General features: G+C 46.2%; 1 protein-coding gene across 4 annotated transcripts in view; it reads right to left on the reverse strand.

Annotated features, from left to right (window-relative positions):
* The window catches only part of LOC115134458 (non-muscle caldesmon-like), a 77,407-nt gene that overhangs the window by 17,951 nt on the left and 40,377 nt on the right, over positions 1 to 19,079 (reverse strand). For 3 of the 4 annotated variants that reach the window (XM_029668447.2, XM_065022660.1, XM_029668445.2), the window contains exons 7-10: positions 16,996 to 17,037; positions 16,313 to 16,356; positions 13,899 to 13,980; positions 10,135 to 10,272 (exon numbers count right to left, since the gene is read on the reverse strand). In XM_029668447.2, the coding sequence (XP_029524307.2) occupies positions 10,135 to 10,272; positions 13,899 to 13,980; positions 16,313 to 16,356; positions 16,996 to 17,037 (306 nt within the window). The remainder of the gene's footprint in view (positions 1 to 10,134; positions 10,273 to 13,898; positions 13,981 to 16,312; positions 16,357 to 16,995; positions 17,038 to 19,079) is intronic. The other variant, XM_029668446.2, reaches the window with a different exon arrangement.

The following is a 19,079-nucleotide window of genomic DNA, read 5'->3' on the forward strand; positions in this document are numbered from 1 at the left end:
GTTGAGGCCCTGAAGGTGTGGAGACACTGGCTTGAGGGGGCTAAGCACCCTTTCCTTATCTGGACTGACCATCGTAACCTGGAGTATATCCGATCAGCTAGGAGAATGAATCCTCGTCAGGCAAGGTGGGCCATGTTTTTCACCAGATTTCGTTTCACTATATCGTATAGACCAGGTTCCCTCAACACTAAGGCTGACGCGCTGTCAAGACTCTATGACACTGAGGACAGGTCCATCGATCCTACTCCCATCATTCCGGCAGCTAAACTGGTGGCACCAGTAGTATGGGATGTGGACGCTGACATCGAGCGGGCGCTAAGGGGGGAACCTGCGCCTCCACAGTGTCCGGAGGGTCGTAGGTACGTGCCGCTGGCTGTCCGTGATCAATTGATTTGATGGGTTCATTGTCTACCCTCGGCGGGTCACCCAGGTATTTATAGGACAGTGCGAGGTCTTGAGAGGAAGTACTGGTGGCCCACTTTGAGGAGGGATGTGCGATTCTATGTTTCCTCCTGTTCGGTGTGCGCCCAGAGTAAGGCTCCTAGACACCTGCCAAGAGGTAAATTACAACCTCTTCCCGTTCCACAACGGCCGTGGACCCATCTTTCGGTAGATTTTCTTACTGACCTCCCCCCCTCTCAGGGTAACACTACAATCCTGGTCGTTGTGGATCGGTTCTCTAAGTCCTGCCGTCTTATCCCATTGCCCGGTCTCCCTACGGCCCTACAGACTGCGGAAGCTCTTTTCACCCATGTCTTCCGGCACTACGGGGTGCCCGAGGATATAGTTTCTGATCGGGGCCCCCAATTTATCTCCCGTGTTTGGAGGGCATTTATGGAACATCTGGGGGTCTCGGTCAGCCTGACCTCAGGGTATCACCCGGAGAGTAATGGTCAGGTGGAGAGAGTTAACCAGGAGGTGGGTAGGTTTCTGCGGTCGTATTGCCATGACCGGCCAGGGGAGTGGGCGAGATATATTCCCTGGGCAGAAATAGCCCAGAACTCACTAAACCACTCCTCTACCAACATGTCACCATTTGAGTGCGTGTTGGGGTACCAGCCAGTCCTGGCACCGTGGCATCAGAGCCAGACTGAGGCTCCTGCGGTGGAGGAGTGGGTACAGCGTTCTAAGGAGACCTGGAGGGCGGTCCAAGAGTCATTACGCCAAGCGAGTATAAGGCAGAAGAAGAGCGCTGACCGTCACCGCAGTGAGGCCCCCGTGTTTGCACCTGGGGACAGGGTCTGGCTCTCGACCCGAAACCTGCCTCTCCGCTTGCCCTGCCGGAAGCTGGGTCCGCAGTGTATAGGGCCATTTAAAGTCCTGAGGAGAATAAATGAGGTTTGTTATCGATTATTACTTCCTTCGTATTATCGTATTAACCCCTCATTTCATGTGTCTCTTCTCAGGCCGGTGGTAGCTGGTCCTATGCAGGAAGATGAGGTTCCGGAGGTTCCTCCGCCCCCTCTGGACATCGAGGGGTCCCCGGCGTACAAGATACGAGCTATTCTGGACTCGAGACGCCGGGTGAGAGGCTTGCAGTACCTCGTTGACTGGGAGGGGTACGGTCCGGAGGAGAGGTGCTGGGTCCCGGTGAGGGATATTCTAGACCCATCTATGTTGAGTGAATTCCATCGCCTCCGTCCGGATCGCCCAGCGCCTCGGCCCCCGGGTCGTCCCCGAGGCCGGCGTCGGCGCGCTGCGGGAGCTGCGCGTCAGGAGGGGGGTACTGTCACGAATATTACCGAAGGTGACTCCCCTTCTTGTTCGGGTGGCGCTCGGCGGTCGTCGTCGCCGGTCTACTAGCTATCGCCGATCCGTTGTTCTGTGTTTGTTTAGTTCTGTCTAATTGGTAGCACCTGTTTCTTGTTTGGTTGTTAGGATAGGGTTATATATAGTCTGTTCAGCCCGCTTCTGTTTCGTGCGGGCTTGTTCTCCTGTTTCTTTGTTTGAGTGTATTTTGGTTGGCATTTGGGTTTCACGTTTATATTTCTGTTCATTTGTGTTTCCACTTTTGTACATGTTATGTTTCCAGGACATTAAAGCGTGTTGTTTTTCCCACATCCTTTGCTCTCTGCGCCTGACTCCACACCTCTTCACTCATTTACACGTAACAGAGAGGTGGAAATCTGTCGTTTGGTCTGATGAGTCTTGAGATTTTTGAGATTCGATTTTTTGGTTCCAACCACGGTGCCTTTGTGAGATGAAGAGTAGGTGAACGGATGATCTCCGCATGTGTGTTTCCCAACATGAAGCATGGAGGAGGAGGTGTGATGTGTGGGGGTGCTTTGCTGGTGACACTGTCAGTGATTTATTTAGAATTCAAGGCACACTTAACCAGCATGTCTACCACAGCATTCTGCAGTGATACGCCATCCCATCTGGTTTGTGCTTAGTGGAACTATAATTTTTTTTCAAAAGGACAATGACCCAACACTCCTCCAGGCTGTGTCAAGGCTATTTGACCAAGAAGGAGAGTGATGGAGTGCTGCATCAGATGACATTGCCTCCACAATCGGATAAGTTGGACCGCAGAGTGAAAGAAAAGCAGCCAACAAGTTCTCAGAATATGTGGGAACTCCTTCAAGACTGTTGGAAAAACATTCCAGGTGAAGCTGGATGAGAGAATGCCAAGAGTGTGCAAAGCTGTCATCAAGGCAAAGGGTGGCTACTTTGAAGAATCTCAAATATAACAAAAAGTTTGATTTGTTTAACACTTATTTGGTTACTACATAATTCCATATGTGTTATTTCATAGTTTTGATGTCTTTAATATTATTCTACAATGTAGAAATAGTAAAAATAAAGAAAAACCCTTGAATGAGTAGGTTTGTTGTCACGCCTTGGTCTTAGTATTTTGTGTTTTCTTTCTTTATTTGGTCAGGCCAGGGTGTGACATGGGTTATTGTGGTGTGTTTTTGTCTTAGGGGTTTTGTGGGGTGTCTACGTAGTCTATGGCTGCCTGAGGCGGTTCTCAATCAGAGTCAGGTGATTATCGTTGTCTCTGATTGGGAACCATATTTAGGCAGCCATATTCCGTGAGTGTTTCGTGGGTGATTGTTCCTGTCTGTGTTTGTTTTCACAAGATAGGCTGTATAGGTTTTTGCGTTTCGTTTGTTGTTTTGTATATTAGTGTTATTTCATGTATCGTTCATTTTTCATTAAAGAACATGAGTAACCACCACGCCGCATTTCGGTCCGACTCTCTTTCAACAGACGAACGCCGTTACAGAATCACCCACCAAACCCGGACCGAGTGGCGTGGTAACAGGCAACAGCGACAGCAGAAGCAGCGAAAGGAGGAACGGACATGGGAGGATGAATTGTTCGGAGAAGGACCCTGGGATCAGCCTGGAGAATATCGCCGCCCCAAAGAAGAACTGGAGGCGGAGAGAGCTGAGAGGCGCTGGTATGAGGAGAAGCAACAGCGGCAGCAGGATCAACAATATCGGGACTACACTACTTGGGAGGATATAGACAGGTGGGCGGTCGACCCAGAGAGAGTGCCGGAGCCCGCCTGGGATTCGCTGGAGCAGTGCGAAGCAGGTTATAGGAGAATGGAGTTGGAGAGACAAGCACGGCGGCGCAGAAGAAAGCCCGAGAGTCAGCCCCAAAAATGTATTGGGGGGGGGGCCTCAGGGAGAGTGTGGCAGAGTCAGGAGTCAGACCTGAGCCAACTCTCCCTGTTTATCGTGAGGAGCCAAGGAGGAGACCAGAACCAGAGCCGGTGTTAGAGGTGAGCAAAGCAGAGACTGTGAAGGAGTTAATGGGGAAAGTGGAGGAGAGAGTAATGAGGGAGTTGCTAGCTTGGTGCTTTAGGTACGATATTCGTCCGACGGAGTGTATCGGGGAATTGATGACACCTGGGTCAGCGCTCCATACTCGTCCTGAGGTGCGTGTTAGTCGGCTGGTGAAGATTGTGCCAGTCTCACGCACCAGGCCTCCTGCGCACCTCCCTAGCCTTGCACGTCCTGTGCCAGTCCTGCTCTCAGGCTCTCCAGTACGCCTTCACGGTCCGGTCCATCCTGTGCCACCTTCACACACCAGTCCTCCGGTGGCAGCTCCCCGCACCAGGCTTCCTGTGCGTGTCCTCGGTCCAGTACCACCAGTTCCAGCACCACGCACCAGGCCTTCAGTGCGCCTCGCCTTTTCAGCGCAGCCAGAGCCTTCCTTCTCTCTAGCGCTGTCGGAGCCTCCCGCCTGTTCAGCGCAGCCAGCGCTTTCCTCCTCTCCTGCGCTGTCGGAGTCTCCCACCTGTTTAGCGCTGCCGGAGCCTCCCGCCTGTTCAGCGCAGCCAGCGCTTTCCTCCTCTCCTGCGCTGCCGGAGTCTCCCGCCTGTTCAGCGCAGCCAGCGCTTTCCTCCTCTCCTGCGCTGCCGGAGTCTCCCGCCTGTTTAGCGCAGCCAGAGCTTTCCTCCTCTCCTGCGCTGCCGGAGTCTCCCGCATGTTCAGCGCTGCCAGAGCTGCCAGCCTGTATGGAGCAGCCTGAGCTGCCAGCCTGCATGGAGCAGCCAGAGCTGTCAGCCTGCATGGAGCAGCCAGAGCTGTCAGTCTGCATGGAGCAGCCAGAGCTGTCAGTCTGCATGGTGCAGCCAGGGATGTCAGTCTGCATTGTGCAGCCAGGGATGTCAGTCTGCATTGTGCAGCCAGGGATGTCAGTCTGCATGGAGCAGCCAGGGATGTCAGTCTGCATGGAGCAGCCAGTGCTGCCAGTCTGCATGGAGCAGCCAGGGCTGCCAGTCTGCATGGAGCAGCCAGAGCTGTCAGTCTACATGGAACAGCCAGATCTGCCAGTCAGCCAGACTCTTCCAGATCTGCCAGTCAGCCAGACTCTTCCAGATCTGCCAGTCAGCCAGATTCTTCCAGATCTGCCAGTCAGCCAGACCCTTCCAGATCTGCCAGTCAGCCATGATCTTCCAGATCTGCCAGTCAGCCATGATCTTCCAGATCTGCCAGTCAGCCAGACCCTTCCAGATCTGCCAGTCAGCCATGATCTTCCAGATCTGCCAGTCAGCCAGACTCTTCCAGATCTGCCAGTCAACCAGACTCTTCCAGACCTGCCAGTCAACCAGACTCTTCTAGATCCGCCAGTCAGCCAGGATCTGCCGGATCCAACTACCTGCCTGAGCTTCCTCTCAGTGCTGAGCTTCCTCTCAGTGCTGGGCTTTCCCTCAGTGCTGGGCTTTCCCTCAGTGCTGGGCTTCCCCTCAGTGCTGGGCTTCCCCTCAGTGCTGGGCTTCCCCTCAGTGCTGAGCTGCCCCTCAGTCCCGAGCTTCCCCTCAGTCCCGAGCTTCCCCTCAGTCCCGAGCTGCCTCAGTCCTGAGCTGCCCCTCAGTCACGAGCTGCCCCTCAGTCCAGTGGGGTTCTGGGTGAGGACTATTAGGCCATGGTCGGCGGCGAGGGTGGATTATCCCAGGACGCGAGGGGGAGGAACTATGACATTTATGGAGTGGGGTCCATGTCCCAAGCCGGAGCCGCCACCATGGACAGACGCCCACCCGGACCCTCCCTATGGTTTTGAGGTGCGTCCTGGGAGTCCGCACCTTAGGGGGGGGGGTTCTGTCACGCCTTGGTCTTAGTATTTTGTGTTTTCTTTATTTATTTGGTCAGGCCAGGGTGTGACATGGGTTATTGTGGTGTGTTTTTGTCTTAGGGGTTTTGTGGGGTGTCTACGTAGTCTATGGCTGCCTGAGGCGGTTCTCAATCAGAGTCAGGTGATTATCGTTGTCTCTGATTGGGAACCATATTTAGGCAGCCATATTCTGTGAGTGTTTCGTGGGTGATTGTTCCTGTCTCTGTTTGTTTTCACAAGATAGGCTGTATAGGTTTTCGCGTTTCGTTTGTTGTTTTGTATATTAGTGTTATTTCGTGTATCGTTCATTTTTGATTAAAGAACATGAGTAACCACCACGCCGCATTTTGGTCCGACTCTCTTTCAACAGACGAACGCCGTTACATTTGTCCAAACGTTTGACTGGTACTAAATATTCAGACCCCTTGACACCTTGACTTTTTCCACCTTGACTTTTTCCACGTTGCATTATAAAATAGATGACCTACGCGGAAGATTAAACTACCAACGGGACATTCAAAACTGTAATATCTTATCCTTTACGGAGTCATGGCTGAACAACGACACTATCAACATACAGCTGGCTGGTTAAAAGCTGTACTGGCAGGAGAGGACAGCGGTGTCTGGTAAGAAAGGGGTGGCGGACTTTGTTTTTTGTAAATAACAGCTGGTGCATGATATCTAAGGAAGTCTCGAGCTATTGCTCACCTGAGGAAGAATATCTCATGATAAGATGTAGACCACACTATCTACCTAGAGTTTTCATCTGTATTTTTCATAGCTGTTTATATACCACCACATACTGAGGCTGGCACTATAAGACAGCATTGAATGAGCTGTATTCCACCATAAGCAAACAAGAAAACGGTCACCCAGAGGCGGAGCTTCTAATAGCCGGGGACTTTAATGCAGGGAAACTTAAATCCGTTTTTACCAAATTTCTATCAGCATGTTAAATGTGCAACCAGAGGGAATACACCACCTTTGTTCCACCCACAGAGAATGCACCACCTTTGTTCCACACACAGAGAATTATACAAAGATGTCCCTCGCCATCAATTTGGCAAATCTGACCATAATTCGATCCTCCTGATTCCTTCTTACAAGCTAAAATTAAGCGGGAAGCAACAGTGACTAGATCAATAAAAAAGTGGTCAGATGAAGCAGATGCTAAGCTACAGGACTGTTTTGCTAACACAGATTGGAATATGTTCTGAGATTCCTCCAATGACATTGAGGAGTACACCTCATCGGTCATTGGATTCATGAATAAGTGCATCGATGATATCGTCCCCACAGTGATCATACGTACATACCCCAACCAAAAGCCATGGATTACAGGCAAAATCCGCACTGAGCTAAAGGCTAGAGCTGCCGCTTTCAAGAAGCGGGACCCGGAAGCTTGTAAAAAATCCCGCTATGCCCTCAGACGAATCATCTAACAGGCAAAGTGTCAATACAGGACTAAGATCGAATCGTACTACACCGGCACTGAAGCTCGTCGGATGTGGCAGGGCTTGCAAACCATTACAGACTACAAAGCGAAGCACTGCAGAGAGCTGCCCAGTGACACAAGCCTACCAGACGAGCTAAACTACTTCTATGCTCGCTTCGAGGCAAATAACACTGAAACATGCATGAGAGCACCAGCTTTTCCGGAAGACTGTGTGATCACGCTCTCCGCAGCCGATGTGAGTAAGACTTCTAAACAGGTCAACATTCACAAGGCCGCGGGGCCAGATGGATTACCAGTACGTATACTGCGAGCATGCGCTGACCAACTGGCAAGTGTCTTCACTGACATTTTCAACCTCTCCCTGTCCGAGTCTGTAATACCAACATGTTTTAAGCAGAACACTAAGGTAACCTGCCTAAATGACTACCGACCCGTAGCACTCACATCTGTAGCCATGAAGTGCTTAGAAAGGCTGGTCATGGCTTCACATCAACACCATTATCCCAGAAACCCTAGACCCACTCCAATTGGCATACCAGCCCAACAGATCCACAGATGATGCAATCGCTATTGCCCTCCACACTTCCCTTTCCCACCTGGACAAAAGGAACACCTATGTGAGAATGCAATTCATTGTTCAACACCATAGTGCCCTCAAAGCTCATCAATAAGCTAAGGACCCTGGGACTAAACACCTCCCTCTGCAACTGGATCCTGAACTTCCTGAAGGGCCACCCCCAAGTGGTAAGGGTAAGTAACAACACATCCGCCATGCTGATCCTCAACACAGGGGCCCCTCAGTGGTGCATGCTTAGTCCCCTCCTGTACTCCCTGTTCACTCATGATTGCATGGCCAGGCACGTCTCCAACACCATCATTAAGTTTGCCGATGACACAACCGACAACGACGAGACAGCCTATAGGGAGAAGGTCAGAGGCCCGGCCGTGTGGTGCCAGGACAACGACCTCTCCCTCAACGTGATCAAGACAAAGGAGATGATTGTGGACTATAGGAAAAAGAGGACTGAGCACACCCCATTCTCATTGACGGGGCTGCAGTGGAGCAGGTTGAGAGCTACAAGTTCCTTGGTGTCCACATCACCAACAAACTAACATGGTCCAAGCACACCAAGATGGTCGTGAACAGGGCGCGACAAAACCTAAGGATTTATCAATGTCCTAACACACCAAGACAGGTGGTAAAGGGCACGACAATACCGCTTCCCCCTCAGGAGACTGAAAAAATTTGGCATGGGTCCTCAGATCCTCAAAAGGTTCTACAGCTGCACCATTGAGAGCATCCTGACTGATTGCATCACTGCCTGGTATGGCAACTGCTCGGGCCTCTGACCGCAAGGCACTACAGAGGGTAGTGCGAATGGCCCAGTACATCACTGGGGCCAAGCTTCCTGCCACCCTAGTCATAGACTGTTCTCTCTGCTACCGCACGGCAAGCGGTACCTGAGCGGCAAGTCTAGGTCCAAGAGGCTTCTAAAAAGCTTCTACCCCCACGCCATAAGATTCCTGAACATCTAATCAAATGGCTACCCAACTTTTTGCATTGCCCCCACCCCCTCTTGCCTTTTACACCACTGCTACTCTCTGTTGTTACCATCTATGCATAGTCACTTTAATAACTCTACCTACATGTACATATTACCTCAATTAACCGGTGCCCCCCGCACATTGACTCTGTGCCGGTACCCCCCTGTATATAGTCTCGCTATTGTTATTTTACTGCTGCTCTTTAATGACTTGTTACTTATATTTCTTATTCTTATCCATATTTTTTAAAACTGCATTGTTGTTTAGGGGCTCGTAAGTAAGCATTTCACTGTTGTATTCGGCGCATGTGACGAATAAAATTTGATTTGATAATGTAAAAAATAACACACAAATCAATAAAATATTGCAAAGTTGCTTAGGAGCTAGAAGCAGAGCTTCCATGACTGTCGGCACAATATGTAAAGTATTGGTCCCATGATTCCTTGAGCTGAAAAAAAAAAATAATAAATGTTCCATGAGCACAAAAAGCTTACTTCTCTCAAATTTTGAACAAAAATTTGTTTACATCCTGTTCGTGAGAATGTATCCTTTGCCAAGATAATCCATCCACTTGACAGGTGTGGCATATCAACGAAGACAAATGCATTTCATCGATGGCAATTTGAAATCACAGAGATATTGTGACGAAATCCTGAGGCCAATTGTCGTGCCATGCATCTGCAGTTATCACCTCATGTTTCAGCATGATAATGCACGGCCCGATGTTGCAAGGAGCTGTACACAATTCCTGGAAGCTGTAAATGTCCCAGTTCTTCCACGTCCTGCATACTCACCACACATGCCACCCATTGAGCTTGTTTGGGATGCTCTGGATCAACGTGTATGACAGCAATTTCCAATTCCCACCAATATCCAGCAACAGCCATTGAAGAGGAGTGGGACAACATTTGACAGGCCACAATCAACAGCCTGATCAACTCTATGCGAAGGAGATGTGTCGCGCCGCACGACACAAATGGTGGTTACAACAGATACAGACTGGTTTTCTGATCCACTCCCCTACCTTTCTTTTTTTAAGGTATATGTGACCAACATATGCATATCTGTATTCCTAGTGATGTGAAATCCATAGATTAGGGCCTAATTCATTTATTTTTTAATTATCTCATTTCTTTATATGAACTGTAACTCAGTAAAATCTTTGAAATTGTTGCATGTTGCGTTAAAATTTTTGTTCAGTATATATAATTTTCGGGATGGTTAAACGTTTTCAGTGTAAACTTAAATGACTAACAACAGATATAATGTATGTAGAAAAGATAATGGAGCTATATATTTTTAAATAAGATCATCTTTGAGGATGAACAATCAGGGGGGTCTCTAGAAATGTTGGAAAGCACCATTGGCCACACCCACTACAATGCCCCGCCCCCTACGCTAACTTTGCCACTGCTGCTGAAAAAAATCCTAGGGGAAACACTGATAAGGGTCTATTTATGTTGGTGGATGTATAATGTCATTAGCGATGGTGAGAAATAAATTGGACTTTGACTCTATATTTGTTCATGTGTACAGTGTGTAACGTCAAGTTGGTGTTTCCTTGCCTTGGATGGTGTGCCTTTGGACGGGCTCTGGTTCCAAGCCTCTCCAGCCTCAAACAAGTGCTTCTTGGAGGACACTGCCTCAGGTGACATGGGGATGTCCATCAGGCCCTGTTTGGCTGCCTTGGCCTCCTGGGAGTACTGCACAACATAACAATGTGATATACTTTACATTCCAATTGCATGGAATTTGCATAGAAATAACAGAACTCTAGATCAAAAAGAAAAATGTATCAAGCTTGTTCACTGATATTTATCAAGTCTGATTAGGGGGAAATTAGATAGTATGAAAATGAAGCACAGCAAGTAAAAATGAACCACAATATAACATAGTTAGACATAGAGTAACACAGGGCTGGATTCAATCTGTATTACTGAAGTTCAGCGTTATAGCATGATTGAAATTTAAAGGTACCCGCGAAGACTGCATTCACGGTCAACACTGTATACAATGCATTTGGAAAGTATTTTTTTTATCCAGATTTTGTTACGTTACAGCCTTATTCTAAAATGTATTAAAATTGTTTTTTTTCCCCCTCATCAATTTAAGTTCGGGATCTGGCTGGGCCACTCAAGGACGTTCATAGACTTGTCCCGAAACCACTCCTGCGTTGTCTTGGCTGTGTGCTTAGGGTCATTATCCTGTTGGAAGGTGAACCTCCTCAGTCTGAGGTCCTGAGCTCTCGGAGTAGGTTTTCATCACGGACCTCTCTGTACTTTGCTCCGTTCATTTTTCCCTCGATCCTGACTAGTCTCCCAGTCCCTGCCGCTGAAAAACATCCCCACAGTATCATGCTGCCACCACCATGCTTCACCATAGGGGTGGTGCCAGGTTTCCTCCAGGCCAAATAGTTAAAATCAGGCCAAAGAGTTAAATCTTGGTTTCATCAGACTGGTGAATTTTGTTTCTCTTGGTCTGAGAGTCCTTTAGGTGCCTTTTGGCAAACTCCAAGCGAGCTGTCAAATGCCTTTTACTGAGGAGTGGCTTCCGTCTGGCCACTCTACCATAAAGGCCTGATTGGTGGAGCGCTGCAGAGATGGTTGTCCTTCTGGAAGGTTCTCCCATCTCCACAGAGGAACCCTGGGGCTCTGTCAGAGTGACCATCAGGTTCTTCTCCCCCAATTGCTCAGTTTGGCCTGGCGGGCAGCTCTAGGAAGAGTCTTGGTGGTTCCAAACTTCTTCCATTTAAGAATGATGGAGGCCACTGTGATAATGTGCATCTCGGTGAGAGGTGTAGGAGTCAGGCGCAGGAGAGCAGGGATGTCTGAGAAGTGTGTTTAATCATATAGTCCACCGCCCGAACAGGGTAGAGGAGTTACCCTCGGTAGAAGTCGTGACAGCCACTGTATTTTTGGAGACCCTCAATGCTGCAGAAATGTTTTGGTACCCTTCCACAGGTCTGTGCCTCGACACAATCCTGTCTCTGAGCTCTACTGACAATTCCTTCAACTTCATTGATTGATTGTTGCTCTGACATGCACTATCAACGCTGGGACCTTATATAGACAGATATGTGCCTTTCCAAATCATGTCCAATCAATTGAATTTACCACAGGTGGACTCCAATCAAGTTGTAGAAACATCTCAAGGATGATCAATGGAAACAGGATGCACATGAGCTCAATTTCAAATCTCATAGCAAAGGGTCTGAATACTTATGTAAATAAGGTATTTCTGTTTTAAATGTTTTATGTGTTTGCAAAAATGTCTAAAAACCTGTTTTCGCTTTGTCATTATGGAGTATAATGTGTAGATTGATGAGGGATTTTTTTGAAAAAGGCTGTAACGTAATGAAAAAATTCTAGGGGTCTGAATACTTTCAGAATAAATTGTATCTCGTCTTTAGAAAAAGGTTAACAAGGCATGGTAGTAATCGGATGATGCAATAGTGGCTTGTGAAATATTGCCCTCACGGGAAAAGAGTAAGAGGGCCCCTAACACTTATTCACTCACAAACACACTCTACTCCCATGTACAGTAGAAGTCGGAATTTACATACACTTAGGTTGGAGTCATTAAAACTTGTTTTTCAAACACTCCACAAATTTCTTGTTAACAATCTATAGTTTTGGCAAGTCGGTTAGGACATCTACTTTGTGCATGACACAAGTAATTTTTTCAACAAGTGTTAACAGACAGATTATTTCACTTATAATTCACTGTATCACAATTCCAGTGGGTCAGAAGATTACATACACTAAATTGACTGTGCCTTTAAACAGCTCGGGAACATTCCAGAAAATGATGTCATGGCTTCTGATAGGCTAATTGACATCATTTCAGTCAATTGGAGGTGTACCTGTGGATGTACTTCAAGGCCTACCTTCAAACTCAGTGCTTTTTTTGCTTGACATCATGGGAAAATCTAAAGAAATTAGCCAAGACCTCAGAAAAAATTGCGAAAAGTGCAAATCAATCCCAGAACAACAGCAAAGGACCTTGTCAAGATCCTGGAGGAAACAGGTACAAAAGTATCTATACCCACAGTAAAACGAGTCCTATATCGACATAACCTGAAAGGCCGCTCAGCAAGGAAGAAGCCACTGCTCCAATACTGCCATAAAAAAAAGCCAGACTACAGTTTGCAACTGCACAATGGGACAATGATCGTACTTTTTGGAGAAATGTCCTCTGGTCTGATTAAACAAAAATAGAATTGTTTGGCCATAATGACCATCATTATGTTTGGAGGAAAAAGGGGGAGGCTTGCAAGCTGAAGAACACCATCCCAACCATGAAGCACGGGGGTGGCAGCATCATGTTGTGGGGGTTCTTTTCCGCAGGAGGGACTGATGCACTTCACAAAATTGATGGCAACATGAGGCAGGAAAATTATGTGGATATATTGAAGCAACATCTCAAGACATCAGTCAGGAAGTTAAAGCTTGGTCGCAAATGGGTCTTCCAAATGGACAATGACCACAAGCATACTTCCAAAGTTGTGGCAAAATGGCTTAAGGACAACAAATTCAAGGTAATGGAGTGGCCATCACAAAGCCCTGACCTCAATCCTATGGAACATTTGTGGGCAAAACATAAAAAGTGTGCACAAGCAAGGACGCCTCCAAACCTGACTCAGTTACACCAGCTCTGTCAGGAGGAATGGGCTAAAATTCACCCAACTTACTGTGGGAAGCTTGTGGAAGGCTACCTGAAATGTTTGACCTAGGTTAAACAATTTAACAGCAATGCTACCAAATACTAATTGAGTGTACGTAGACTTTTGACCCACTGGAAGTGTGATGAAAGAAATAAAAGCTGAAATAAATACATATCTCTTTGATTATTCTGACATTTCACATTCTTAAAGTGGTGATCCTAACAGACCTAAGACAGGGAATTTGTATTATGATTAAATGTCAGGAGTTGTGAAAAACTGAGTTTACATGTATTTGGCTAAGGTGTATGTAAACTTTCGACTTCAACCGTACTTATAGTATGACTCCGGCACCACAGAGATGAGAAAGCAAGCTAAGCCTATCCTCAAGTGTCCATCAATCCTCTCCCATATGATAGAGTAGAGGTGGTTTGACGGACTGTGAGGCTGAGGCTGAGGTTTAACTATAGTATATACAGTAACTTTGTGTGTGTGAGACTGACACAGCGCGTCACCTTTAGAGAGGAAGAGAAGGGAACAGAGAAGTCTGGCTGAATAGTCACCAGATGAAAGCATTCATCACACAGCCTTCATCAATGGGGCCTCTGTCTGTCAGGAGGAAGGGAGGGAGAGAGGGAAGAAGGGGGGAGCTACCAGGTGGGAGCTAACCTCAATGGCGTGGGTGTACTGCTCCAGCCTGTCATCGATCTTGGCGAGGAGAACAGGGGGCTGTGTCTTCTTGAAGCTGTTGCTGTATCCAAAACAAAGACACTCGGTCAGTGAAAATGTTTGTGGGAAGAAAATAATACATTTTAAAGATCTCATCTGACTGGCTATAGGCCCGCAAGTGAACGGGGATCATCCTTCCCCTCCCCGAGTGAAATATCCCTTTTCCACATTGTTATGATACACCCCCCTTGGTAAAATGAGCCACTTGAATCTACTCTGCCATTAGAGAGTGGATGGGATTTTGTGAGCTCTTACAGCTTCTGTCAAGACTGTCTTTCAGGCCCAGTATGAAGCTTGCTCACTGACCGCAGTGGGACCCAGTGCAAAGGCCCCCTTCACACGCACACAGGCACACACGCACACACACATCCAGACACACACACACACACTGCCAGTTGCCTAAACCCCACTACACAAGAGTCCTAATCTCAGACATATACACTAAACAGGAAAACAAACCGTGTGGAACAAATCTGGAAATACTGACCCTATTTCCTACATTTCAACATGGCCTCAAAACCGTTTATTTTTGAAAAGAGAGCTCCCATGAAAGGCATGTGTGAGTCATTAGCCTGATATGGCTGGTTAGTTTGAGGATTACATAGCTTCTTCACAGGCATGGTAGGATTATTTGAACTTCATAAACGTGCACAGCCCACAAATCTTTATTTGGAGGGTGTTTTGTTCTGCAAAGACGTTGAAATGGGGTTTTCTGAATGATGTCATGTTTTCTATCTGCATGAGTCGAGGCTGTTAAAAGTGAAGGGGTGAAGAAAGCTGTCTGTCAACCGTATTCTTCTCCGAAAAGATTTTATTCGGTCTTACAGTGTTTTTACACACATCAACAAGGGAGTGGAACACCCACATCAAAGGACTAACACACAGGGATCCTTCCCTCTGTCCTAAAAAAACCTGCCTAGACTTAAACATTACGTCACACTCAATTCCTCAGATCTCAAACCTGCACCTGGAAGATAAAGTTTAGGGTGTCCAATAAAAAACATATTTTGACCAATGTGTAAAAAAATATTTAAAACACATGTTAATTGTGTAGATAATCCTCTAAGGAAGCCAATGGTCTAACCTCATGACTCTATCATAATCCGCTCTTAAGTTATTGGAGTTTTTAACCTTGTAGGATGGCCAATGTTAATGTGACAGTCAATGGAGGCCAGAGGGAAAAAGTGGGCAAAAATAAGGAAAGTTGCACAGCATCACTTCAGCTAGGCAGGTTGCTGTGCGAGAATTAACTAACTGACAGGCTCACTTTCCCATTGAACTCGTCATATTTCTTCTCGAATCCGCAGGATGTAAAACAATGTAGAGGTTAGATAGATATCGATTTTGAGACATTACATGTAGTATTTTCATATTTTACTGTACGCTTTTCATATTAATGCAAAATGCCTGTTCTTTTCCGAAGACTTCTCACAAAAGCAGGCTTATCACTGTGAAACGTAAACAGAGCACTGAGCTCTGAGCAAAGCTTTTTTATTTTCAAAGTCTTTTACATTGAATTCAGCTCGTGTTATGTTAATCTCCCTTTGAAGATGACCACCACGACATGTAAAATCCTCAATGTTGCTGCGAGAAAGCTGCACCACTCTGTCAACAGAGCTCAGTGCTTATTATGGGATGTATTAGTCCTACTTTTTTGGGGGATAAACTGTGAATGAAATGTTTCGAGAAAGAACTCCACTGAACGATTCAGAATATGAATAATCGTATATGTCTTTAGTAAAGTGTATTTTAGAACTTAAGGAAGTTCAATTTCCTCACCACAGCGCATTCTGGGCAATGTGGGTGCACACCCTATGAAGTTGTTATTACACCCTATTTTCAGTCACAGTCTTAATATTAATTCAACTCTGGCCTGGTCTCTTCTACTCTAGCTGCTGAGAGCTCTTTGCCACTGATTACTTACTGCAGTCAGACTGCATGGAGCCGTCCCACAGTCCAGAGCTATAGCTCACCAGCCACCAGAGAGAACCCAGCAAGCCCAGGCTCCAGCCCTCACATCTGGTCAGAGTTAACCAAGCCATAAATCATCCAGGCTGACAAAGGTGATGCACTGAGAGAGATTTGGAGGTCACCACTGGCCCTCTTTGTCTATGTTTACATTTACACACCAGCCATTTAGCCAGCATAGCTGCTGTTCTGCCTCAGATAGCAGCTCTCCATCCAGGCATCTGCCGAGGGGCCCAGTAGTACTTTGGTCAACCTCAAGATACAACGAAGCATTAGTGAGGGAAGGTATTTGAGAGTACAAGTGGAACAACCGGGGCTGGTGAATTTGTTTGTTTGCTTCGTGTTACTCATTGAGAAAAAGCCTTGTATACTTGTATGATATTCACCTTTTCTTTAGGGACCGGTTCAAGGATTCTGTTCTTTCTGTGATCTGAAAAACATGAGGGTGATGTTAAAGGTTATTGTTTTGTAATTAGAATATAACAGTTGAAGTGTTCCGTGACTTCTAGAATTGTCAGACCGGGATTATCATGATCAATTTGATGTTAATCGCAGCCCTGTATTTGGCCTGACGCAGCAAATATCTCTTCCAAGTCAAACAGAGAAATCTTCTGCTGGTCTTTCTCAACCGTTTCCATCCGCCTGTATCTGTCAGCTCGTATCATCAAAGACAGATTTAAACTAACTCTGCCCCAGTCCACGGTTTACTGCAGGCATAATTATAATGCAATCAGGGTGTGGGAAGACTTCCATCTCGAAACCCATTACTTATCTTGAATCTGTGTATTTAATGCATTACAGACTGAATCATAGTAAAGAAAATGTGTTTGGGATTACAAGTCTTAGGCAAGTCATTATCAAAATACGAATACATTTGTATCAGAGGAGTTCTAGTTTGAGCCAGGGTCATAATGTCCTGTCCTCTACCGTTGCTTGCCAAAGAGGTCATACTTCAACGTATCCAGCACCAAGCTCTGGTTCTTCCCACACAAAAGGTTCCCTTATGTTACTGTTCACTGTTCAGCCCTGGACCTGAAGCAAAGAGCACAGCATGTTGACACCAACTCACCAATAATGTATTTTCTGCTGTCAAACTCTCATCATTCTCTCTCTGAAATTACACACACAAGCAGATGGATGCTCATGACTGCGCTAAGGATGTAGGCAAGGGCACCAACATAGCAACCCTGTACCCAGAGAGGAAAGTCAGCTTAGAAACAGAAGGCAGGAAGTAGAAGTTATAGTAGCTCGCTGAACTTGCCCTTTTGTAGAAGGTGACAGAGTTTGTCTTCATTAGTGTTAATACAAGAAGTGAATTCATGAGAGATAAATAGATGCATCTTTCATAATAATAACAGTAATAATGTAATGTAATGAGACAGGCTTGTAAATCAAGATCTGAGTGGATTTCAATCCCTGTGTGATCTGACAAGTCTAATCAACTGACAACAAACAAGAACATTTTACACAACGCTTCACAACATGCCATGCCGTGCAAATGTCTGAATCCAAACAAATGAACCCATGGAAACACTATCTATAATACTGACAACTACCTGTATTACTTAATACCCTACTTTTTAAGCAGAGCAAGGTGGAAGGAGTTAAGGACAATACCACAGACCAGTGTAAACACAGGCTGTCACAGCTACCATTTGGACTTGGGCTGAAATACAATGACATACAGTTGAAGTCGGAAGTTTACAACCACCTTAGTCAACTACATTTAAATTCAGTTTTTCATCATTCCTGACATTTAATCCTAGTAAATATTCCCTGTTTTAGGTCAGTTAGGATCACCACTTTGTTTTAGGAATGTGAAATGTCAGAATAATAGTAGAGAGAAGGATTTACAGTGGGGCAAAAAAGTATTTAGTCAGCCACCAATTGTGCAAGTTCTCCCACTTAAGAAGATGAGAGAGGCCTGTAATTTTCATCATAGGTACACTTCAACTATGACAGACAAAATTAGAAAAAAAAATCCAGAAAATCACATTGTAGGATTTTTAATGAATTTATTTGCAAATTATGGTGGAAAATAAGTATTTGGTCACCTACAAACAAGCAAGATTTCTGGCTCTCACAGACCTGTAACTTATTCTTTAAGAGGCTCCTCTGTCCTCCACTCATTACCTGTATTAATGGCACCTGTTTGAACTTGTTATCAGTATAAAAGACACCTGTCCACAACCTCAAACAGTCACACTCCAAACTCCACTATGGCCAAGACCAAAGAGCTGTCAAAGGACACCAGAAACAAAATTGTAGACCTGCACCAGGCTGGGAAGACTGAATCTGCAATAGGTAAGCAGCTTGGTTTGAAGAAATCAACTGTGGGAGCAATTATTAGGAAATGGAAGACATACAAGACCACTGATAATCTCCCTCGATCTGGGGCTCCACTCAAGACCTCACCCTGTGGGGTCAAAATGATCACAAGGACGGTGAGCAAAAATCCCAGAACCACACGGGGGGACCTAATGAATGACCTGCAGAGAGCTGGGACCAAAGTAACAAAGCCTACCATCAGTAACACACTACGCCGCCAGGGACTCAAATCCTGCAGTGCCAGACGTGTCCCCCTGCTTAAGCCAGTACATGTCCAGGCCCGTCTGAAGTTTGCTAGAGAGCATTTGGATGATCCAGAAGATCAATTGCACAATTGGTGGCTGACTAAATACTTTTTTGCCCCACTGGATTTCAGCTTTTATTTCTATCATCACATTCGCATTGGGTCAGAAGTTTACAAACACTCAATTAGTATTTGGTAGCATTGCCGTTAAATTGTTTAACTTGGGTCAAACGTTTCGGGTAGCCTTCCACAAGCTTCCCACAATAAGTTGGGTGAAGTTTGCTTGCCCCATTCCTCCTGACAGAGCTGGTGTAACTGAGTCAGGTTTGTAGGCCTTCTTGCTCGCACATGCTTTTTCAGTTCTGCCCACACATTTTCTATAGGGTTGAGGTCAGGACTTTGTGATGGCCACTCCAAAACCTTGACTTTGTTGTCCTTAAGCCATTTTGCCACAACTTCGGAAGTATGCTTGGGGTCATTGTCCATTTGGACGACCCATTTGCGACCAAGCTTTAACTTCCTGACTGATGTCTTGAGATGTTGCTTCAATATATATCCACATAATTTTCCTGCCTCATGAT

Source organism: Oncorhynchus nerka, linkage group LG9a, assembly GCF_034236695.1.
Source record: "Oncorhynchus nerka isolate Pitt River linkage group LG9a, Oner_Uvic_2.0, whole genome shotgun sequence".
Lineage (NCBI taxonomy): Eukaryota > Metazoa > Chordata > Actinopteri > Salmoniformes > Salmonidae > Oncorhynchus > Oncorhynchus nerka.